Source organism: Bufo bufo, unplaced genomic scaffold, assembly GCF_905171765.1.
Source record: "Bufo bufo unplaced genomic scaffold, aBufBuf1.1, whole genome shotgun sequence".
Lineage (NCBI taxonomy): Eukaryota > Metazoa > Chordata > Amphibia > Anura > Bufonidae > Bufo > Bufo bufo.
The window spans coordinates 13173-38195 of NW_024401253.1; the positions used below are offsets into that span (position 1 = coordinate 13173).

Sequence of the window (25023 nt, forward strand, 5' to 3'; positions counted from 1 at the left end):
GTTGTAGTTTTGCAACAGCTGGAGGGGCACAGTTTGAGGATGCCTGGGTTAGAGGGTCTGAACACGACCCAAGCTTCATCACTGCACAACATAAGGCAACCCAGCACCATACAAAGAACTACATGAAAAGCTGTCACTGTGTACATACTGAACATTACCCCAGAGCTGCACTCACTATTCTGCTGGTGCAGTCACTGTGCACATACATTACTTATCCTGTACTGATCCTGAGTTACATCCTGTATTATACTCCAGAGCTGCACTCACTATTCTGCTGGTGCAGTCACTGTGTACATACATTACTTATCCTGTACTGATCCTGAGTTACATCCTGTATTATACTCCAGAGCTGCACTCACTATTCTGCTGGTGCAGTCACTGTGTACATACATTACTTATCCTGTACTGATCCTGAGTCACATCCTGTATTATACTCCAGAGCTGCACTCACTATTCTGCTGGTGCAGTCACTGTGTACATACATTACTTATCCTGAATTACATCCTGTATTATACTCCAGAGCTGCGCTCACTATTCTGCTGGTGCAGTCACTGTGTACATACATTACTTATCCTGTACTGATCCTGAGTTACATCCTGTATTATGCTCCAGAGCTGCACTCACTATTCTGCTGGTGGAGTCACTGTGTACATACATTACTTATCCTGTACTGATCCTGAGTTACATCCTGTATTATACTCCAGAGCTGCACTCACTATTCTGCTGGTGCAGTCACTGTGTAAATACATTACTTATCCTGTACTGATCCTGAATTACATCCTGTATTATACCCCAGAGCTGCGCTCACTATTCTGCTGGTGCAGTCACTGTGTACATACATTACTTATCCTGAATTACATCCTGTATTATACTCCAGAGCTGCACTCACTATTCTTCTGCTGCAGTTACAATGTATACAGAGACTCTGCTGTCCATGGAGATTCTATAGGTGAACTGTACAGAGGTGCTTTAGTGTCAGCTCTCCAGGTGATGTCCACCATGTTTTTTTCCAGATCTGCTCTTGCTCACAGCTCAACAGAATGGACTGTTGAATAGGGAGTGAAGCTCTGGAGTAAGTGAAGTAAACACTCCCTGAAACCGGATATAATTGCAGTACACAGAAAGCGTCTCACAGTCCAAGCGTCAATTAGCGCTTTGTGCTACACACAGAAAACGGAGCCATGAACATTTCAGAGAACAAGGTTTATTTCGGAAAGGCTACAATTACCGAAAATGATAGGACGCTGCAGAGACGAGCAGAGAACGGCGACAGACCCAACGCAAGAAGTGAAAAGACAATAAATAATAAATATCATATACGGGAATCTTCAGAACCACAGCGGGGATGGGAGAAACGCACAGCCGCTGAGGAAGGACTCGGTCAGACCCTCATACAGGACCGACACCTGCACGTTGTCTGGAGGGGCTGGACCCAAGTCTCAGGAGAAGTGCGGGATAAAGATGGAGGACGGGAAGCAATCAGTGCACAGTCAACAAACCAGACACCACTCGTCGGTACATCGTCCTAGGTGTCGGGGCTCGGTCACACAGCTTAGCTCCAGGAACGTGTGCAGGCGAGCAGTGAGGCACAGCTTCCATGGTCAATGACCGATGTCCTTCACAAGAGGCCGTCAGCTCCGGCAGGAGGCCTCCAGGTGGACGGGTCTCCGTCAGGACAGGTAAAGGGAGCAGCCATGTATGGACACCAGCAAATCAGCCTGGAACCCAACTAAACGTGTTCTTCTTCTCCTCCTCAGTCTCCCGAGTTTATTCTGCAGTCTGCACTGGAAACAGGCAGGAGACTTTCTGGATTACTGGATGCCGGATTAGCTTCATTCATCCTGCTCTCCTTGTCTTACAATTCTTTCCCGGAGCTTGACGACAGATGAACCGCGCAATTCATTTTATATGGCACCTGATAATCTGGCATGCCAAAAAAGTTCATGCCAGATTAGCAGGAATTTACCCGACAGCCCAGCATTCCTTGGCGGTGACATTTATGTAAATGACCAAGCACAAGTCATCAGCTCTGGAGGGCGCGCAATACTAGATAACGGATGCGCCAGCAGGTATCAGAATGATGGCATCCAAAGGTCGGGCACAGAACTGCAGAATAAAGGGGAGAGGCAGGAGATGTGGGCCGACAACAATCAAGCCTCATTAGATTAAAGGACTTTTTCTGAGCGCACACGCGGTCACACCCCTGCGCGGCGCTGCTGGTGTACAGAGATTTCCGTCCCGCTCAATCAGGACGCGGCGTCTTCGTCTTGTGCAGTTTATTTCTTAACATTTTATTCCGACCTTGAAACCGGCCGACACTCTGAGGACAAGACTCTTCTTCAATGCGCGTGAAGCCAATCGGAGTCGCCTTCATAGGAGGCTCTTCTCCGGGTCCCGCGGCCCTCGCTCTCCGCTCAGCTAATATTCACCTTGCCAAAAATCAGCAGCTGCAGGATCCTCGGAGCCGACAACTTCAATACAAGAAGTTAAAAGACAAATAAAACTTTTGTTTTCCTGCAAAGAAACTGAGCGTCTATAAACTAAAGCCCCCCGCTGGCAGCTGACTGCACCGCGCGGCGGATGTGCACGGGGGGGCGGAGCGCGCTGTCGCTATGTGAAGGCTTTACTAACGGCTATAATCATCTACAAGGATTCGTTTACGATCAGTCATTCCTCCGCTCTCTCTTTATCCCAGCTCTCCGGCATTTTACTCCATTCGGTTTTTGCCTCCTGCTGGTCTTTGGCCGCCGCGTTGCCGTCCAGGTCCAGTTCTTCGAAGGACGAGGCGCTTGCCCCGGATTCGCTGGGGCTCTTCTCGCTGTTGGTTGGCTCTTTTCGTTGGGAGCCTTCAGCCTCGGTCTCTTCCTGATTTTCCGACACCAGCTCCAAGCTTAAAGTGTCCTCTAATAACAGGGGGTCAAGTTCAGCACCTGAGGAGGAGAAAGAGGAGAAGATGAGAATCTATGCCCAGAAGATAGCGGCCGTGTCCTTACAGCAGGTTGCTCAGCATTTAACCCCTTTAGGCTACTTTCACACTCGCGTTTGGCGCGGACCCGTCGTGGATCTGCACAGACGGATCGGTTCAGATAATACAACCGTCTGCATCCGTTCAGAACGAATCAGTTTGTATTATCTTTAACATAACCAAGACTTGAACACCATTGAAAGTCAATGGAGGACAGGTCAGTTTTCTATTGTGTCATAGAAAACGGATCCGCTCCCATTGACTTACATTGTCAGAACGGATCCGTTTGGCTCAGTTTCGTCAGACGGACACCAAAACGCTGCTTACAAGCGGCGTTTGTGTCCGCCTCCAGAGCGGAACGGAGACTGATCGGAGGCGAACTGATGCATTCTGAGCGGATCCTTCTCTATTCAGAATGCATTGGGGCTAAACTGATCCGTTTTGGACCGCTGAGCTCTGAACGGATCTGACAAACGGAAACCAAAACGCCAGTGTGAAAGCAGCCTAATGCCGTACATGCATGGTATTAGCGTGCAGGCTCACACGCTGAGCTCGCTCCACACATGGCGGGTGCTGGATGCATAATACAGAGACACCCGCCAGCAGTCAGGTCATTTAACCCTTCAATAGCACCTATGCGGTTACGAAGAAGGGGGGCCTCGCTGCCTCCGAAAATGGACAAACTATTAGAAAAAAATAATAAAATAAATAAAGTGCGATTTGCTATTTTTGGCACATTGTCCCCCCAAAAAACTAAACAAAAGTGGGAAAAATTAATATATTCCCTAAGACTGTACCAATAACTAGAGTTCACCTCGCACAACTCTGCAGACTGAATATAAAAAAGTGATGGCTGTCAGAATATAGCAATGGGAAGAAATTTTTTTATTTTCTCAAAGGTTTTTATTTTTTTTAAAGTAAAACCTAATAGAAGTACACAGTCTGGCATCGCTGTGATCATAGTGAGCCGCACGCGTCCTGTCACTTTGAGAATAAAGTGAATGCTATAATAACAAACCCCCAAAAAAATGAAGGCGGAATTGTAAGTTTATTTTTTTTACAATTTCACCCCAGAAAGAATTTTTTAGGAAATGCAAACTTGTCCCACAGAAAACCAAGCCCTCATATGATACACTGTAACAAATCATCAGCTGTAGCAGAGATCTTAAAAATGAGGATCAGAAAGTCTATTAGAAAGTTGCAGAACTTTTCATTTTGTAATTATTAAAGGGTTTTCCAAGATTTTAAAAAACCTGGCCCGGAGCAGAGCCCCCTATTCACCTATATGTATCCCACCACTCCGGCGCCACGCTCTGGTCCTGCATCGATGATGTCCATTGTCCACAATCCCTGGCGGTCACGTGTGCATGAACAGCATGGCGGAGCATGTCTCGGGTTCCTCTCACACCGCTGCCTTTTCCTCTTTCTGGCACCAATACGTTATTTTCCCCGTGATGGCCGCTTTCCATCTCTACTCCGATTCGGCATCCCTAATTTTAGTACGACTATCCTGTCGCTCCCTCACAGGTGGGCCCCCGACCCGGCAGATTATAACATGCCATTTATTGTACCCAACGCCCATGTGGTGCGTCAGCCTCCAGCTGCCTAATAACACATACAGATAATAATAGAGGGAGAGGATGAGGGGTGTCAGCTCCACGTCCTGCCCCCCGCCTGCACATTAACCAAATCTGCGCCTCACACGCTGCCCGACTACCAGGACAAATAATGACCTTGGCTGGCAGCGACTGCCGGGAGCCAGGGCAGAGGGCAACGTAACACGAAGAGGTGACAGTGACAGCTGGTACTGCCCACGGCTGGTGACAGAGCTCTGGGGAGTCATTAAGTGCAAAATAATGTTAATTGCGGCTGACACAGCTGGAGGACTCGGTCTGCTATCCTGACTCTACAAGGTCCCAGACCCCCCATCATAAGGGCAGCAGGAAGCAAAACAAAGCACCCTGGGAGGTACGTAATCCAAGTGCAAGCATGGCAGAGCGCGCAGGAAGCAATTAGAAGAGACAGAAGCTTTCCAGCTCCGATGACCAGCGCTGTGTGACACCGACCTATGAACTGGATAATCCCCCCCCCCCCTTGCAGACAGCCCCGAGTACTGCAGGCTCGTCACCCTGAGCAGTTTTCATATTAGGGAAGATGAAGAATCACATGAGCAAGGTTCAGGATCAGAGTTCTCTGATCCATAACAGGCAGCCCGTGCGACACCGGGAGCACCCCCTAATGGTAACCAAGCCCCCTCTAGAATCCGGTCTCAGGCTCTCATACTGTCCTTCTCTGTAGATCTGCAGGTTTCCGGTCCTGTCACCACAGCTCGACCGCATTCGGGTCAGGACTGCACCTCTTCGGATGTTCTCTTGGAAAGTTGGTTTGTGAAATTGCTGCTGTGAAAGATTCACCGTTGCTCCAAGACGTGATGCATTCAACAACCCAATGAGTGAGATCAGATTCTAGGACGCTTTAGGTTGCACTGTGTGGAGCCCTGGAAGAGGATGGTCGCATTTTCACACAAGGAGATGAGTGTTCGAGAACTTTGTCACTGGTGAAAAGAACATTTCCAATACCAGCTGATTGCTGCCCCACCTATAACTTGCAAGGAAGCACAAGACCGCCATGTGAGAGCTCCACACCACCGTCTTCAGCATCCAGAGCAGAAGTTCTCCGGGACACGTCATGGTGCAGATAGTGCATCTGGCGGTATACAGCACAGAATAAGTTATAGGCCTCAATGGGGCACAGACAACTCAGCGGATGGCAACCATCAGGTAGAAGTTATAAACCGCATGGTCGCACAAATTTCCTTTGTCTTATTACACAACGTTGTTTGTGGCGGGCGGCGGCCTGCATCCCGCTGGCGGGCTGGAGGTCAGCTGTGAGATATGTAACTGCTCTATCATTAGGTCTTTAAGCGTCAGTTTCCATAATGGTGGCGTCCTGCGCTCCACTATCTTCTGCTGAACCATAGAATTCAAGTGAAGCAGTGGTGCACACGCTCGACCATTGAGCCATTCCAACAGAGAACACAGGATCCCCCTTCTTGCGATTGGTGGGAGTCCGACTACCGGGATCTTCACCAATCTAAGTGCACCTTCACACATGGCAGACCTTGTTCAAATTCAGTTTCATTCATCTGAATGGCGAGCACTTGGATTTCTGCACTCCTCATTCAGATAAATGAAACTTATTTTCAGTCACAGAAACTTTCTGCAACAAAATCTGCCCTGTGTGAACAAGGCGCCCTAACAATCATCCAGTGGACAGGGACACCATCAAGGGCTCAGCTCCTCCTGGCCTCCTCATGCTCTCAGAAGGCCTCTAACCTCCGGCATTCAAGCTGTGGTGAAACTACAACTCCCAGAATGCTCCAGTCATTTCAGCCAAGCAAGTGTACATCTTGGGAGTTGTAGTTTTACCACAGCTGGAGTGCCAGAGGTCGGCCATCACAGGCCTATACTATTATTTAATGCTTCTAATTTACCTTCACAACCACCATGCGGAGGGGCAATGCCCCAGCTGGCACATACCTTCAGACTCTGGCAGAGGCGCCTCTCCTCTCTCCTTCCTCAGTAGCTCTTTCATCTCAGGTACGTAGAAGTCATCTTGACGAGACAAGGGGCACATGAAGATGATTTTATCCCCTTTATAGATCTCCACATAGGGGTGGGCACTCAGCTTCCGCTCCTGAAAAAGAGAGGGGTCACTAATATGGCGGATAGTTCAGTATGTTCAGGTCCGTGTAATCTGCACGGCAGCGGATTAAGGGTCCTGTGGAGCGGAGCGCGCCGTGCATAGGGTCTCCTCCTTCTCTCTGCTCCCCTTATGGCCTAATTAGAGGCGGCAGCCCCGCTGAGCCCTGCGGTGGTGCTGGAGCTCTACCCAGGAGAGCAGAGGCTTAGTCCTCTCATTAGCGGCCCCTTCCACTCGGATACATGGAGGGGATTAGAAAGGCTTCGTATGAAGCCACAAGAGCAGCCCATTAGCACAATACGTGCGCACATCACAGGTTACTGACATTTTCACCTTTGTAATGAAACCCATGGTTTTATCTCCTGAAGTCACGCTTGGGGGAGGGGTACAGGTGGCAAAATGGTGTGAAGGAACTGGCCGAGGCCTTAAGAATCGGGGTAGAAGAGACTCACGGAGGACTGGTACAGAAGACACACTTGGGGAAGTGGAAGGGATGGCGCATACTGGGAGTAGTAGGCAAAGTTGGAGTTTACTGGTCTACAGACTGTCGGTGCCTGGAGTCTTCATGGAGACCAAACTTTAGAACCCAAGCGAGTAATTAGGGATCGTAATATATCAGATCTGCGGCAATACCTGCATCTAATGCGGCGTGTATACACGTGTGGCCTAAACCACACCACCTAGGGCCTGGAAATCCACAGCAGATGTCCGCAGCATGCACAGGTGAAAGTCGGAAAATTAGAATATCGTGCAAAGTTCATTTATTTCAGTAATGCAACTTAGAAGGTGAAACTACTATATGAGACTCATTACATGGAAGGCGAGATATTCCAGGCCTTTATTTGGTATAATTTGGATGATTATGGCTTACAGCTTGTGAAAGCCAAAAGTCTGATTTTGAGGTCCCCTTTGCTCAGGGGGTAAGGGTTAATTAGCCGACTAGAGGGGGACACTTTGAGCCGAGAATATTCAACCTTTCCACAAAATTCTAATTTTAAGCTGCATTAATGCAATTCCTTTTAATTTGCATTACTGAAATAAATGGACTTTTGCACAATATTCACATGTTTCTAGTTTCACCGGTACATTTAGAGGCCTCAGCCGAGGACCCCCGTGATGGTGCCTGCAGCAGAGGTGACACCCATGGGAATTAGTGCACTATGATGTCCATACATACAGATTCACAGACAATTATCGGATAGGAGGCGAGATGCTATAGATAGATGCAGACACTTATGACATGTCTAAAGCAGAAGTGGATATATGTGAGCGGGGGGGCGGCTGCAGCTGTTTTCCCCTCGGTGGTTGAGACACCACTACTCACTGCAAACTCATTAAAATTTTATTCCCAGCTGGATCTGACTCATTAAAATACAAGTTAGATCCTGACAATCCGAGGAGCGGCGCGGGCAGCCCGACCAATGCCGCCTGGGGGAGGGCAGCAAACGCCTCTGGAGAGACAATGGCGGGGGGGGGGGGGGGGGGAGAGAAAGGAGGTGAAATTGGGGGAGCAAGAGCACAACACAAAACAGGTGGGGGTGAGGAAGAAAGAAGGGGTGCAGAGAGGGGAGAGGAGGCGAGATTGGAGGAGTGAGTGTAAGACAGCACAGAAGAGAGGTGCGGGTGAGGAAGAAAGAAGGGGTGCAGAGAGGGGAGAGGAGGCGAGATTGGGGGAGTGAGTGTAAGACAGCACAGAAGAGAGGTGGGGAAGAAAGAAGGGGTGCAGAGAGGGGAGAGGAGGCGAGATTGGGGGAGTGAGTGTAAGACAGCACAGAAGAGAGGTGAGGAAGAAAGAAGGGGTGCAGAGAGGGGAGAGGAGGCGAAATTGGGGGAGTGAGTGTAAGACAGCACAGAAGAGAGGTGAGGAAGAAAGAAGGGGTGCAGAGAGGAGAAAGGAGGCAAAATTGGGGGAGCGAGTGCGAGACAGCACAGAAGAGAGGTGCGGGTGAGGAAGAAAGAAGGGGTGCAGAGAGGGGAGAGGAGGCGAGATTGGGGGAGTGAGTGTAAGACAGCACAGAAGAGAGGTGCGGGTGAGGAAGAAAGAAGGGGTGCAGAGAGGAGAAAGGAGGCGAGATTGGAGGAGTGAGTGTAAGACAGCACAGAAGAGAGGTGCGGGTGAGGAAGAAAGAAGGGGTGCAGAGGGGAGAAAGGAGGCGAAATTGGGGGAGCGAGTGTGAGACAGCACAGAAGAGAGGTGAGGAAGAAAGAAGGGGTGCAGAGAGGGGAGAGGAGGCGAAATTGGGGGAGCGAGTGTAAGACAGCACAGAAGAGAGGTGGGGGTGAGGAAGAAAGAAGGGGTGCAGAGAGGGGAGAGGAAGCGAGATTGGGGGAGCGAGTGTAAGACAGCACAGAAGAGAGGTGAGGAAGAAAGAAGGGGTGCAGAGAGGGGAGAGGAAGCGAGATTGGGGGAGCGAGTGTAAGACAGCACAGAAGAGAGGTGAGGAAGAAAGAAGGGGTGCAGAGAGGGGAGAGGAGGCGAGATTGGGGGAGTGAGTGTAAGACAGCACAGAAGAGAGGTGAGGAAGAAAGAAGGGGTGCAGAGAGGGGAGAGGAAGAGAGATTGGGGGAGTGAGTGTAAGACAGCACAGAAGAGAGGTGAGGAAGAAAGAAGGGGTGCAGAGAGGGGAGAGGAGGCGAGATTGGGGGAGTGAGTGTAAGACAGCACAGAAGAGAGGTGAGGAAGAAAGAAGGGGTGCAGAGAGGGGAGAGGAAGAGAGATTGGGGGAGTGAGTGTAAGACAGCACAGAAGAGAGGTGAGGAAGAAAGAAGGGGTGCAGAGAGGGGAGAGGAAGAGAGATTGGGGGAGTGAGTGTAAGACAGCACAGAAGAGAGGTGCGGGTGAGGAAGAAAGAAGGGGTGCAGAGAGGGGAGAGGAGGCGAGATTGGGGGAGTGAGTGTAAGACAGCACAGAAGAGAGGTGGGGGTGAGGAAGAAAGAAGGGGTGCAGAGAGGGGAGAGGAAGCGAGATTGGGGGAGTGAGTGTAAGACAGCACAGAAGAGAGGTGCGGGTCAGGAAGAAAGAAGGGGTGCAGAGAGGGGAGAGGAGGCGAGATTGGGGGAGTGAGTGTAAAACAGCACAGAAGAGAGGTGGGGGTGAGGAAGAAAGAAGGGGTGCAGAGAGGGGAGAGGAGGCGAGTGAGCACAGAAGAGAGGTGCGGGTGAGGAAGAAAGAAGGGGTGCAGAGAGGGGAGAGGAGGCGAGATTGGGGGAGTGAGTGTAAGACAGCACAGAAGAGAGGTGCGGGTGAGGAAGAAAGAAGGGGTGCAGAGAGGGGAAAGGAGGCGAGATTGGGGGAGTGAGTGTAAGACAGCACAGAAGAGAGGTGAGGAAGAAAGAAGGGGTGCAGAGAGGGGAGAGGAGGCGAGATTGGGGGAGTGAGTGTAAGACAGCACAGAAGAGAGGTGCGGGTGAGGAAGAAAGAAGGGGTGCAGAGAGGGGAGAGGAGGCGAGATTGGGGGAGTGAGTGTAAGACAGCACAGAAGAGAGGTGAGGAAGAAAGAAGGGGTGCAGAGAGGGGAGAGGAGGCGAGATTGGGGGAGTGAGTGTAAGACAGCACAGAAGAGAGGTGAGGAAGAAAGAAGGGGTGTAGAGAGGGGAGAGGAAGAGAGATTGGGGGAGTGAGTGTAAGACAGCACAGAAGAGAGGTGCGGGTGAGGAAGAAAAAAGGGGTGCAGAGAGGGGAGAGGAGGCGAAATTGGGGGAGTGAGTGTAAGACAGCACAGAAGAGAGGTGGGGGTGAGGAAGAAAGAAGGGGTGCAGAGAGGGGAGAGGAAGTGAGATTGGGGGAGTGAGTGTAAGACAGCACAGAAGAGAGGTGAGGAAGAAAGAAGGGGTGCAGAGAGGGGAGAGGAAGCGAGATTGGGGGAGTGAGTGTAAGACAGCACAGAAGAGAGGTGCGGGTGAGGAAGAAAGAAGGGGTGCAGAGAGGGGAGAGGAAGCGAGATTGGGGGAGTGAGTGTAAGACAGCACAGAAGAGAGGTGCGGGTGAGGAAGAAAGAAGGGGTGCAGAGAGGGGAGAGGAGGCGAGATTGGGGGAGTGAGTGTAAGACAGCACAGAAGAGAGGTGGGGGTGAGGAAGAAAGAAGGGGTGCAGAGAGGGGAGAGGAGGCGAGATTGGGGGAGTGAGTGCAAGACAGCACAGAAGAGAGGTGAGGAAGAAAGAAGGGGTGCAGAGAGGGGAGAGGAAGAGAGATTGGGGGAGTGAGTGTAAGACAGCACAGAAGAGAGGTGCGGGTGAGGAAGAAAGAAGGGGTGCAGAGAGGGGAGAGGAGGCGAGATTGGGGGAGTGAGTGTAAGACAGCACAGAAGAGAGGTGCGGGTGAGGAAGAAAGAAGGGGTGCAGAGAGGGGAGAGGAGGCGAGATTGGGGGAGTGAGTGTAAGACAGCACAGAAGAGAGGTGGGGGTGAGGAAGAAAGAAGGGGTGCAGAGAGGGGAAAGGAGGCGAGATTGGGGGAGTGAGTGTAAGACAGCACAGAAGAGAGGTGCGGGTGAGGAAGAAAGAAGGGGTGCAGAGAGGGGAGAGGAGGCGAGTGAGCACAGAAGAGAGGTGCGGGTGAGGAAGAAAGAAGGGGTGCAGAGAGGGGAGAGGAGGCGAGATTGGGGGAGTGAGTGTAAGACAGCACAGAAGGGAGGTGCGGGTCAGGAAGAAAGAAGGGGTGCAGAGAGGGGAGAGGAGGCGAGATTGGGGGAGTGAGTGTAAGACAGCACAGAAGAGAGGTGAGGAAGAAAGAAGGGGTGCAGAGAGGGGAGAGGAAGAGAGATTGGGGGAGTGAGTGTAAGACAGCACAGAAGAGAGGTGCGGGTGAGGAAGAAAGAAGGGGTGCAGAGAGGGGAGAGGAGGCGAGATTGGGGGAGTGAGTGTAAGACAGCACAGAAGGGAGGTGCGGGTCAGGAAGAAAGAAGGGGTGCAGAGAGGGGAGAGGAGGCGAGATTGGGGGAGTGAGTGTAAGACAGCACAGAAGAGAGGTGCGGGTCAGGAAGAAAGAAGGGGTGCAGAGAGGGGAGAGGAGGCAAGTAAAAACGCAAGAGAGCAAAAGGCACAGGTGCAGAGGGGGTAACAAGGGGGCACTTAAGATTGGGCAGAGGTTGTAAAGATGCCCGATAGAGCACACAGCTCTGCGGAGAAAGAAGGTGGAAGGTTTAGGTCTGACGGGGAATCTTCTTTGTTGGATCTCACAATGAAGAGATCTTAAAGGGTTTCTGTCACCAGAATTAACCCATTACACTAGCTGACATTAGTGATGTGCACCTAACTAGCCTAGCCCTACTTTTATCAGTGCCCCCGTTACTGCAGAAATAAATATGCTAATTAGCCTCTGGGTGCAGGGGGGCGTTGCCCCTGCTCCTAGAGGCTCCGTTCTCCCACCTCTGGCCACGCCCTTCTACACTAGATTGACAGGGCCAGGCAGCGTTAGTCTCCTCCTGTCTGCCGTGTAAATCTCGCGACTGCGCCGTCCCATTCAGTATTCGGCGCAGTGAATGAAGGGCGCTCGCCGGCTTCCTCACTGCGCCAAATACTGAACGGTGCAAGATTTCCCTAGCGCACAGCTCCGGCAGGTGGAGACCAACGCTGCCTGGCCCTGTCAATCTAGTGTAGAGGCCAGAGGTGGGAGAACGGAGCCTCTAGGAGCAGGGGCAAGGCCCCCCCTGCACCCAGAGGCTAATTAGCGTATTATAAAAGTTATATTTCTGCAGTAACGGGGGCACAGATAAAAGTAGGGCTAGTTAGGTGCACATCACTAATGTCAGCTAGTGTGATAGGGTTAATTCTGGTGACAGAAACCCTTTAAGAGAACTTGTCCCGAGCACCGTCCCGAGGCAGAGAGAGGGCTTTACAGTAATACTCTCGTCCTCCTCCTTCCTCTCTCCCCCGGGGAAAGCTTCTTCCTCAGCGTCCTCGCTCCCCCTTCCCCATTACTGAGGCCGCAGGAAAAGTACACAAAGCAAGACGGAAACAATAAGGAAGAAGCTTGGAGAGCTGGGAGTCCATGATGAAAGGAGCTTAATGCTGGCAGACAGGCAGTAAATAGTAAATGGATGAGAAGATGAGGGACAAGCAAGAAATAATGAGACGCGAGGACATGGGAAGTAGTGTCAGGCGAGACAGCACGCGGCGGGGGTAGAGAACAAGCAGGCTCTCCGCAGCGCCCGCGCCGCTCCCCCCTCCTGTCTCCATCTCTCCCTTTTCCATCCAATTCGTCACTTCTCTTGGTCTCAGATCTCATTTTCACCTGAGAACAAACAGCAGGTGGCAATTTACACTTCCCCACAGCCAGGAACGGCTCCCTCCTCAGCCTGCAAAGTGTTAACGCGGCTCCTTATAAAGATCACGCGCTAAAGAAATAAAAGCTCACGCGTTCACCCGAAACATACTGGATGTATCCGAGCGCCCCCCACCGGCCAGGTAACGCTGGTCCGGGTGACAGCCGCCTGCTAAGATGTGGATATAGTGACTGCTATAGGGCGCACAGCCGTGACAGTGATCCAAGCAGCGCTGCAGCAGCTGTCCAGTAATATTGGGGTGCACCCGCCAGGCATTAACCAGGGGAGCAGCATCTTATCATTACGCCAGATGCAGTCCTATGTAAACGCCATCATAGAAAGTTCTGCATCTCCCCGACCCTTGCGTTCCCGCCCGCCGCCCCCGATCGCTCGCACACAATTACAGCTTGTGAGACAATAAACACTCGGCTGCGACAGCTTTATTCTTATCCAGTCATTAAATAGACAGTTTCTATTGTCTGAGTGACTCGGAACCTGCCCATACGCCATTTCTGGTGGACGCCCCCATAAGCTCGTGTGTGCGGGGCGCCGCCCGCCTCTGGTGCCGTCCGCTCTCAGGTATTTTAAGGGGTTCTCCGCTTTGTACAATCCTAGGGTCCGTTCACAAGATGCTGATCACAGGTGGTGAATACCCCCAGCCATCAGCTGGATCTGTGCAGGAACTTGTCAGTAATTTTCCTGCAGCGCCCCCACAGGAGAGCTGAAGAATTACACAGGGCTCATTCAGATCAATGGTCGGTCTAGTACAGGAGAGGTCCTCCAGTCCAAGAGACGCTCTTCAGGACCGCTCTGTCCAAGTGATGAGCTCCTTGAACAGAGAAGACCCTAATAGATTATAGGAGAAGAGGTTTTCTAAGCCGGACAACCCCTTTGATTGAGATGAGCGGCACCAGAGAGGTCTGACCGCTGTTCTCCATTGTACTGGGGGCGCTTGGGTAATGATACAGCAGATCCCCGATTCAGTGCCATTATAACAGAAGTGAATTACACGCCGCACGGGCATCACATTTATCACATGAAGAGCAGCAGCGAAGCGTCACAAGAGACAAGCGGCAGCAAAACCCATAAGGTGCCCTGACACTGATCAGGTCTCTGACAGAGGAGCGAACCCTAAAACTCATGCTCTACCCCTATACGCAATTGACTACACAAGGCCGAGGGGTCGGGCTGCTTGTGAGGAGCACAGCGGACCCCCTTCACAAGGCTCGGATACTCTTTGGCACTGATCGAGCAAAGAAGCAGAGACTCCATGTGCAGCGCAACGCAGCTCCGAAAAAAGAGGAAACGCAGCTCTCTAACGCCACCTACAGGCGACTGTCCTGTACGGCACTGCTCCAGACAAGGCGCAGCCGCTTCCAGAATTGTTTTCAACCCACGTTGTCATGGAGGTTACATGCACAGGGCACTATTCACATGACCGGCTGCCATGCCACATCCCTGCCGTCAGTGCAGTTACAGTCGCTTATTATTTAGATTTACAAGGTGACACTTAAAGGGGTTGTCCGTCCTAGGAGCCGCCAACCTCAGTGCTACTAACATGCCCCATTAAATGAGATGACGTTCCATTCAAGGGGAAGGGACGCCGGGGCCTGTGACTGCGTCCTACATTTCGTTTTGGTCTGTGTGGATGGCGCGGCTGTGGTTTCGGGTTGGCACGGACAAAGCATTTTTTTCTCTTAAAGGGGTTGTGTCATCTCAAGCATTGGTGCCATATTGCTATAATATGCCACCAATGTCCCTATCTAAAGAACGGAAAGAGGACCACGTAGGCATCTTATTTCCGTCAGCCCCAGAGAAGTGAATGGCTTGGTGGCTGCGCTTGCGCAGGGAACTTCCGATTGATTTCTATGGGACTTCTGAGCCGCTCAGATATTCTCTGCACTTCCGTAGATATGAACGCAGGGCGGCCAGGCATGTCTGCTCCGCTCTCCTTCACTTTGTAGGCTCTGTTATAGAGACAGCCGCGGGGCCCGGAGGTGGAAGCATCAGACATTTACATTGAGAAGTCCATAGAAGCCCTAGTCCCAGTGAAAAATGGCTGCCTGTGGTGACATTAGTCACTGGCAGACCTGATCTGGTTCTGCCACGCCAGGGTGCACTGGGCAATGACGTGATCTCAATCTGGATGGCTGTGGTGTAGAGCCTAGAACCACCCGCTCTTCAGCTACAGCACGTGCCCCTATGCAGGTTAAAAACCTACAAAGAACGTGCAAAAAACTGCAGGATGGCCTAATGCCGCAACGTCGGGGTCTACTGCCACTACTTCCGCATTCTTCTAAACTGTGCCAGTCCTGATGAATCCACTTCATGGGACCATACTGGCCCAGAGAGGCGGTTTTTAGGAAATCAGATGAAGAGGCTTCTGCATTTATATATATGTGCCTCTACTGCAGGGCTGCACAGGGGGCCTCCCGTGTAATGACCGGACTGGCGGCACAGTAATATATATAGTGGGGTGTGCCTCTACTGCAGGGCTGCACAGGGGGCCTCCCGTGTAATGACCGGACTGGCGGCACAGTAATATATATATATATAGTGGGGTGTGCCTCTACTGCAGGGCTGCACAGGGGGCCTCCCGTGTAATGACCGGACTGGCGGCACAGTAATATATATATATATAGTGGGGTGTGCCTCTACTGCAGGGCTGCACATGGGGCCTCCCGTGTAATGACCGGACTGGCGGCACAGTAATATATATATATATATAGTGGGGTGTGCCTCTACTGCAGGGCTGCACAGGGGGCCTCCCGTGTAATGACCGGACTGGCGGCACAGTAATATATATATAGTGGGGTGTGCCTCTACTGTAGGGCTGCACAGGGGGCCTCCCGTGTAATGACCAGACTGGCGGCACAGTAATATATATATATATATATATATATATATAGTGGGGTGTGCCTCTACTGCAGGGCTGCACAGGGGGCCTCCCGTGTAATGACCGGACTGGCGGCACAGTAATATATATAGTGGGGTGTGCCTCTACTGTAGGGCTGCACAGGGGGCCTCCCGTGTAATGACCAGACTGGCGGCACAGTAATATATATATATAGTGGGGTGTGCCTCTACTGTAGGGCTGCACAGGGGGCCTCCCGTGTAATGACCGGACTGGCGGCACAGTAATATATATAGTGGGGTGTGCCTCTACTGCAGGGCTGCACATGGGGCCTCCCGTGTAATGACCGGACTGGCGGCACAGTAATATATATATATAGTGGGGTGTGCCTCTACTGCAGGGCTGCACAGGGGGCCTCCCGTGTAATGACCGGACTGGCGGCACAGTAATATATATAGTGGGGTGTGCCTCTACTGTAGGGCTGCACATGGGGCCTCCCGTGTAATGAGCAGACTGGCGGCACAGTAATATATATATATAGTGGGGTGTGCCTCTACTGCAGGGCTGCACATGGGGCCTCCCGTGTAATGACCAGACTGGCGGCACAGTAATATATATAGTGGGGTGTGCCTCTACTGCAGGGCTGCACATGGGGCCTCCTGTGTAATGACCGGACTGGCGGCACAGTAATATATATAGTGGGGTGTGCCTCTACTGTAGGGCTGCACAGGGGGCCTCCCGTGTAATGACCGGACTGGCGGCACAGTAATATATATATATAGTGGGGTGTGCCTCTACTGCAGGGCTGCACATGGGGCCTCCTGTGTAATGACCGGACTGGCGGCACAGTAATATATATATATATATATAGTGGGGTGTGCCTCTACTGCAGGGCTGCACATGGGGCCTCCCGTGTAATGACCAGACTGGCGGCACAGTAATATATATAGTGGGGTGTGCCTCTACTGCAGGGCTGCACATGGGGCCTCCTGTGTAATGACCGGACTGGCGGCACAGTAATATATATATATATATATATATATAGTGGGGTGTGCCTCTACTGTAGGGCTGCACAGGGGGCCTCCCGTGTAATGACCGGACTGGCGGCACAGTAATATATATATATAGTGGGGTGTGCCTCTACTGCAGGGCTGCACATGGGGCCTCCCATGTAATGACCGGACTGGCGGCACAGTAATATATATATATATATATATAGTGGGGTGTGCCTCTACTGTAGGGCTGCACAGGGGGCCTCCCGTGTAATGACCGGACTGGCGGCACAGTAATATATATATATAGTGGGGTGTGCCTCTACTGTAGGGCTGCACAGGGGGCCTCCCGTGTAATGAGCAGACTGGCGGCACAGTAATATATATAGTGGGGTGTGCCTCTACTGTAGGGCTGCACAGGGGGCCTCCCTTGTAATGAGCAGACTGGCGGCACAGTAATATATATAGTGGGGTGTGCCTCTACTGTAGGGCTGCACAGGGGGCCTCCCGTGTAATGACCGGACTGGCGGCACCGTAATATATATATATAGTGGGGTGTGCCTCTACTGTAGGGCTGCACAGGGGGCCTCCCGTGTAATGACCGGACTGGCGGCACAGTAATATATATATAGTGGGGTGTGCCTCTACTGCAGGGCTGCACATGGGGCCTCCCATGTAATGACCGGACTGGCGGCACAGTAATATATATATATATATATATAGTGGGGTGTGCCTCTACTGTAGGGCTGCACAGGGGGCCTCCCGTGTAATGACCGGACTGGCGGCACAGTAATATATATATATAGTGGGGTGTGCCTCTACTGTAGGGCTGCACAGGGGGCCTCCCATGTAATGACCGGACTGGCGGCACAGTAATATATATAGTGGGGTGTGCCTCTACTGTAGGGCTGCACAGGGGGCCTCCCGTGTAATGAGCAGACTGGCGGCACAGTAATATATATAGTGGGGTGTGCCTCTACTGTAGGGCTGCACAGGGGGCCTCCCGTGTAATGACCGGACTGGCGGCACCGTAATATATATATATAGTGGGGTGTGCCTCTACTGTAGGGCTGCACAGGGGGCCTCCCGTGTAATGACCGGACTGGCGGCACAGTAATATATATATATAGTGGGGTGTGCCTCTACTGCAGGGCTGCACAGGGGGCCTCCCGTGTAATGACCGGACTGGCGGCACAGTAATATATATATAGTGGGGTGTGCCTCTACTGTAGGGCTGCACATGGGGCCTCCTGTGTAATGACCGGACTGGCGGCACAGTAATATATATATATAGTGGGGTGTGCCTCTACTGTAGGGCTGCACAGGGGGCCTCCTGTGTAATGACCGGACTGGCGGCACAGTAATATATATAGTGGGGTGTGCCTCTACTGCAGGGCTGCACAGGGGGCCTCCCGTGTAATGACCGGACTGGCGGCACAGTAATATATATAGTGGGGTGTGCCTCTACTGCAGGGCTGCACAGGGGGCCTCCCGTGTAATGACCGGACTGGCGGCACAGTAATATATATAGTGGGGTGTGCCTCTACTGTAGGGCTGCACATGGGGCCTCCTGTGTAATGACCGGACTGGCGGCACAGTAATATATATAGTGGGGTGTGCCTCTACTGCAGGGCTGCACAGGGGGCCTCCCGTGTAATGACCGGACTGGCGGCACAGTAATATATATAGTGGGGTGTGCCTCTACTGCAGGGCTGCACAGGGGGCCTCCCGTGTAATGACCGGACTGGCGGCACAGTAATATATATAGTGGGGTGTGCCTCTACTGCAGGGCTGCACAGGGGGCCTCCCGTGTAATGACCGGACTGGCGGCACAGCATATACAGGTGAAACTTGAAAATTTGAATATCGTGCAAAGTTAATTTATTTCAGTAATGCAACTTAAAGGGGTTGTACGGGTTCAGAGCTGAACCCAGACAAACCTCCATTTTCACCCCGGCAGCCCCCCTGACTTGAGCATCGGAGCAGTTCATGCTAAATCGCGCAGGGCAAAGGCATTTTCCGGAGTTCCGGTGACGAACCGGGCTCTCCATGGGCCTGCCAGGAAGCCCGGTGATGTCACCGATACTGATGGGCGGCTAGGGCAGCACTAAAGCCCGCCCATCAGAGCTGGTGACGTCACCAAACACACTTGCCCGCAGGGCATGAGATGCTCCGCTGCCAACATCAGGGGGGCTGCCTGGGTGAAATTATGGGTATGTCCGGGTTCAGCTCTGAACCCGGACAACCCCTTTAAAAGGTGAAACTAACACATGAGACTCATTACAGGCAAAGCGAGAGATTCCAGGCCTTTATTTGTTATCATTTGGATGATTTTGGCTTACAGCTTATGAAACCCCAAAGTCACAATTTTGAGGTCCCCTTTGCTCAGGGGGGTAGAGGTGACATTTTGAGCCGAGAATATTCAACCTTTTCACAAAATTCTAATTTTAAGCTGCATTAAAGCAATTCCTTTTAATTTGCATTACTGAAATAAATGGACTTTTGCGCGATATTCTAATTTTTCGAGTTTTACCTGTATCTACTGCAGGGCTGCACATGGGGCCTCCCGTGTATTGGCAGCACAGTATATATAGTGGGGTGTGCCTCTAATGCAGGGCTGAACCAGGGGGCCTCTCTTGATTACCCGCAGCACCCGCCCCTGCTTTCCCTCTACCTTTACGTATTTCTCCAGCGCAGGGTGCACCCTGGTGGTGGCCAGCTGTATTGAGAACGGTGTCGTGTATGGAAACGTGGCCATCACAGCATGGTTCACTTCAGGCAGCACGCAGAACTTGAATCCATGTTTCCGGAATATTCGGACGTGATCGGGGAGTGGCTTCTCATCGCCCTCGCTGAGGATACTGCCCACAATGTAGCGACAGAACTCTACAGGGACCTGCAGAATAATAAGGAGAACACAATTACTACAATCACCAAGTGACAGCTGCACTTCTCACAGAATGGACTCCGCCCGTCCTGGTGCGGACTACACGACGGATCGGGGCTGGGCCGGGAACCTAACTCATAACACCCCAAAAAAAAAAGCCAAAGGCCCAGAGAACCGTAATAATGTGCACATCCAGAAAGTTTAAAATCAATAAAGCAATTTTACTGAACTAATAATCGTTTACAAGGAACAATGGTGGAATGGCTTTCTTCCATCACTGCGCTCCAAAAAATAATAAAGGTTAATCTATACGTTATATATATAAACTAAATAAAAAGTGGGGTTTTTTTGGCGAGATTTGAAATGCTGGTTGCGGGGAGTAATGGCCGGTATAGCAGAGAGCTGAGGTCCGCCTCCACGTTTACGTGTAAACACCGCACTGTCTACACTCCTGGAGCAGCAGGACCGGACTGACCGGCTGCGGGGACACGTTATATATACCCTGCAGCCAGCCTCGGTTATCAGGGGGCTCCATCAGACCCCCAACTCCTGCACAGAGGACTATGCAAGACAGCAGGGAGGGGTGAGGGCCAATGAGCAGAATAGCAACTGCAGCTCTGGCTGTGACTAGAGAATAAGACATGATGTAACTCGAGATCAATACCAGAAAGGGCAGAAGAAGCGGCTGTAGCTGCTCGGGGCCCCGGAGCCCATCATCCCTCCTTTCCTTCACTCATCTTCCCTGAAGTCACGGGCGCTGTGGACCTGGTAGTGAGTGTGCTGCACCTGGGCTCCATCGCCCTGTGGCGCCCCCTGGAGACCTGGTACCTCACTCCTGGGGGAGACCTGCTGCTATAATAAGCTGGGGCCCCGGGGAGCAGCTGATGTGTATTTCTGCTCCGCACCGATCAGTCCTGGATGCAACGGAGTGTAAATTATTACACCAGAAAAAGCCACCGGCCTAATGAGGCTCAATGACACATAGAAACCGCCGCACACAGCGGCCGGGGAGGGGGCACCGCACGTCACAGACCGAGGACGGACCCCCGGACCCGGGGTAATTCGCAGGAACCCAAACTACAAACATTCCCCCCCCCCCATCATACAGGCACTAAATCCAATGATGACCACCAAACCATAATCCTCCGCCACGCTCCTCCACCACCACGCCATGGGCCCCCGTCACGCTCCTCCACCACCACGCCATGGGCCCCCGTCACGCTCCTCCACCACCACGCCATGGGCCCCCGTCACGCTCCTCCACCACCACGCCATGGGCCCCCGTCACGCTCCTCCACCACCACGCCATGGGCCCCCGTCACGCTCCTCCACCACCACGCCATGGGCCCCCGTCACGCTCCTCCACCACCACGCCATGGGCCCCCGTCACGCTCCTCCACCACCACGCCATGGGCCCCCGTCACGCTCCTCCACCACCACGCCATGGGCCCCCGTCACGCTCCTCCACCACCACGCCATGGGCCCCCGTCACGCTCCTCCACCACCACGCCATGGGCCCCCGTCACAGGCTCCCACCACCATCCTCACCCTGCCATGGGCCCCCGCCCCCTACTCCTCACCCTGCCATGGGCCCCCGCCCCCCTTCTTACCTTCATGGGGTTGTCGTAGTAGACCCCTATGGACACCAGTTTCGGGGCCATGCTGACGCTCTCCGTGTACAGGTTCCCGCTCTCATCATAGGGCCCCACACGGAACTTGTAGGCCAGGACCACTCCGCGGATGGGGGGCGGCCCGGCTCTCACCTCCACCTCAGTCAGCAGCCCCGAGTACACGGCCAGGCCGAAGAGCGTGAGGAGGAGCAGGGCGACCACCGCGGCGATGAGGGAGATGAGCACCCACTCCGGGACCGAACTCATGCTGGAGAGAGGGGAGCGGAGACCGGAGCACAGACCGGAGGTGAGGAGCGGAGACCGGAGCGGGCGGCTCACCTCACCTGTTCCCAGCGCAGCTGTGACCGTACCTGACACAGAGTCATGTGACCGCTCCACTGACGTCACCGCATCACGTGACCACACACAGAGTAGGCAGAGGAGAGGGCGGAGACAATAGAAGTCCCTGTGAGAGGCAAGCAAGGCACTTGCCAATGGGGCGGCAGCAGGAGAGGATACCGCGCCCAGTACGTGCGACGCTCCCCGTTCTCACCATAGAGACGACGTAACCTCTTCCTGTCACATGACCCCTCCCTGTCAAAAGACCTCAGGACTCGCCGTCGCCCTGTGAGACACGGACGCAGCGCAGCATGGACACTCGGCAGCGGGCACAGGGCGGGCCGGAGCTGGCGGAGCGGAGGGGGGAGGCCCGGGGCTGCCGGCTGCCGCTGTCCCAGCACTCCTACTGGTTCGACATCTGGGTCTTCCTCCTGTTTGACCTGATCCTGTTCGTGTTCATCTATCTGCTGCCCTGAGCCGGTGAGTGGTGGCTGTAATGCCCTGTCTGCCCCTGCAGTGTATGGGCCACATAGGTGGGTGCCCCTACATTACGGGGGATCATGCCCTGTCTGCCCCCTGCAGTGTATGGGCCACATAGGTGGGTGCCCCTACATTACGGGGGATCATGCCCTGTCTGCCCCCTGCAGTGTATGGGCCACATAGGTGGGTGCCCCTACATTACTGTGGATCATGCCCTGTCTGCCCCTGAAGTGTATGGGCCACATAGGTGGGTGCCCCTACATTACTGTGGATCATGCCCTGTCTGCCCCTGCAGTGTATGGGCCACATGGGTGGGTGCCCCTACATTACAGTGGATCATGCCCTGTCTGCCCCTGCAGTGTATGGGCCACATAGGTGGGTGCCCCTACATTACAGTGGATCATGCCCTGTCTGCCCCTGCAGTGTATGGGCCACATAGGTGGGTGCCCCTACATTACGGGGGATCATGCCCTGTCTGCCCCTGAAGTGTATGGGCCACATAGGTGGGTGCCCCTACATTACGGTGGATCATGCCCTGTCTGCCCCCTGCAGTGTATGGGCCACATAGGTGGGTGCCCCTACATTACGGGGGATCATGCCCTGTCTGCCCCCTGCAGTGTATGGGCCACATAGGTGGGTGCCCCTACATTACGGGGGATCATGCCCTGTCTGCCCCCTGCAGTGTATGGGCCACATAGGTGGGTGCCCCAACATTACTGTGGACCATGCCCTGTCTGCCCCTGCAGTGTATGGGCCACATAGGTGGGTGCCCCTACATTACGGTGGATCATGCCCTGTCTGCCCCCTGCAGTGTATGGGCCACATAGGTGGGTGCCCCTACATTACTGTGGATCATGCCCTGTCTGCCCCTGCAGTGTATGGGCCACATAGGTGGGTGCCCCTACATTACGGTGGATCATGCCCTGTCTGCCCCTGCAGTGTATGGGCCACATAGGTGGGTGCCCCTACATTACTGTGGATCATGCCCTGTCTGCCCCTGCAGTGTATGGGCCACATAGGTGGGTGCCCCTACATTACGGGGGATCATGCCCTGTCTGCCCCTGAAGTGTATGGGCCACATAGGTGGGTGCCCCTACATTACTGTGGATCATGCCCTGTCTGCCCCTGCAGTGTATGGGCCACATGGGTGGGTGCCCCTACATTACGGGGGATCATGCCCTGTCTGCCCCCTGCAGTGTATGGGCCACATAGGTGGGTGCCCCTACATTACAGTGGATCATGCCCTGTCTGCCCCTGCAGTGTATGGGCCACATAGGTGGGTGCCCCTACATTACAGTGGATCATGCCCTGTCTGCCCCTGCAGTGTATGGGCCACATAGGTGGGTGCCCCTACATTACTGTGGATCATGCCCTGTCTGCCCCTGCAGTGTATGGGCCACATAGGTGGGTGCCCCTACATTACTGGGGATCATGCCCTGTCTGCCCCCTGCAGTGTATGGGCCACATAGGTGGGTGCCCCTACATTACTGTGGATCATGCCCTGTCTGCCCCTGAAGTGTATGGGCCACATAGGTGGGTGCCCCTACATTACGGTGGATCATGCCCTGTCTGCCCCCTGCAGTGTATGGGCCACATAGGTGGGTGCCCCTACATTACGGTGGATCATGCCCTGTCTGCCCCCTGCAGTGTATGGGCCACATAGGTGGGTGCCCCTACATTACGGTGGATCATGCCCTGTCTGCCCCCTGCAGTGTATGGGCCACATAGGTGGGTGCCCCTACATTACGGTGGATCATGCCCTGTCTGCCCCCTGCAGTGTATGGGCCACATAGGTGGGTGCCCCTACATTACTGTGGACCATGCCCTGTCTCCCCCTGCAGTGTATGGGCCACATAGGTGGGTGCCCCTACATTACGGTGGATCATGCCCTGTCTGCCCCCTGCAGTGTATGGGCCACATAGGTGGGTGCCCCTACATTACGGTGGATCATGCCCTGTCTGCCCCTGCAGTGTATGGGCCACATGGGTGGGTGCCCCTACATTACGGTGGATCATGCCCTGTCTGCCCCTGCAGTGTATGGGCCACATGGGTGGGTGCCCCTACATTACGGGGGATCATGCCCTGTCTGCCCCTGCAGTGTATGGGCCACATGGGTGGGTGCCCCTACATTACGGTGGATCATGCCCTGTCTGCCCCTGCAGTGTATGGGCCACATAGGTGGGTGCCCCTACATTACTGTGGATCATGCCCTGTCTGCCCCTGCAGTGTATGGGCCACATAGGTGGGTGCCCCTACATTACGGGGGATCATGCCCTGTCTGCCCCTGAAGTGTATGGGCCACATAGGTGGGTGCCCCTACATTACGGTGGATAATGCCCTGTCTGCCCCCTGCAGTGTATGGGCCACATAGGTGGGTGCCCCTACATTACTGTGGACCATGCCCTGTCTGCCCCTGCAGTGTATGGGCCACATAGGTGGGTGCCCCTACATTACGGTGGATCATGCCCTGTCTGCCCCTGCAGTGTATGGGCCACATAGGTGGGTGCCCCTACATTACGGTGGATCATGCCCTGTCTGCCCCCTGCAGTGTATGGGCCACATAGGTGGGTGCCCCTACATTACAGTGGATCATGCCCTGTCTGCCCCTGCAGTGTATGGGCCACATAGGTGGGTGCCCCTACATTACGGTGGATCATGCCCTGTCTGCCCCTGCAGTGTATGGGCCACATAGGTGGGTGCCCCTACATTACTGGGGATCATGCCCTGTCTGCCCCTGCAGTGTATGGGCCACATAGGTGGGTGCCCCTACATTACTGTGGATCATGCCCTGTCTGCCCCTGCAGTGTATGGGCCACATAGGTGGGTGCCCCTACATTACGGTGGATCATGCCCTGTCTGCCCCTGAAGTGTATGGGCCACATAGGTGGGTGCCCCTACATTACAGTGGATCATGCCCTGTCTGCCCCCTGCA

At 53.5% G+C, this 25023-nt stretch overlaps 1 protein-coding gene across 1 annotated transcript; it reads right to left on the reverse strand.

Annotated features, from left to right (window-relative positions):
- Positions 1-2147: 2147 nt before the first annotated feature.
- On the reverse strand, positions 2148-21702 carry LOC120985535 (testis-expressed protein 264 homolog). Its single transcript, XM_040413522.1, has 4 exons — positions 21273-21702; positions 19450-19671; positions 6505-6661; positions 2148-2930 (listed from the first exon to the last, which is right to left on the reverse strand). Exons 1-4 carry the CDS (start codon positions 21537-21539, stop codon positions 2668-2670), a joined length of 909 nt encoding a protein of 302 aa, XP_040269456.1. The 5' UTR covers positions 21540-21702; the 3' UTR covers positions 2148-2667.
- Between the last annotated feature and the right edge of the window lie 3321 nt (positions 21703-25023).

Excerpts from the sequence above, each read along its gene's own strand:
- LOC120985535 (XM_040413522.1), bottom strand. The coding sequence starts at position 21,539 with ATGAGTTCGGTCCCGGAGTGGGTGCTCATCTCCCTCATCGCCGCGGTG. Across the intron at positions 19,672-21,272 it reads ACTACGACAACCCCATGAAG|GTCCCTGTAGAGTTCTGTCG; the intron begins GTAAGAAGGGGG and ends ATTATTCTGCAG. Across the intron at positions 2,931-6,504 it reads GCCTCTGCCAGAGTCTGAAG|GTGCTGAACTTGACCCCCTG; the intron begins GTATGTGCCAGC and ends TCTCCTCCTCAG.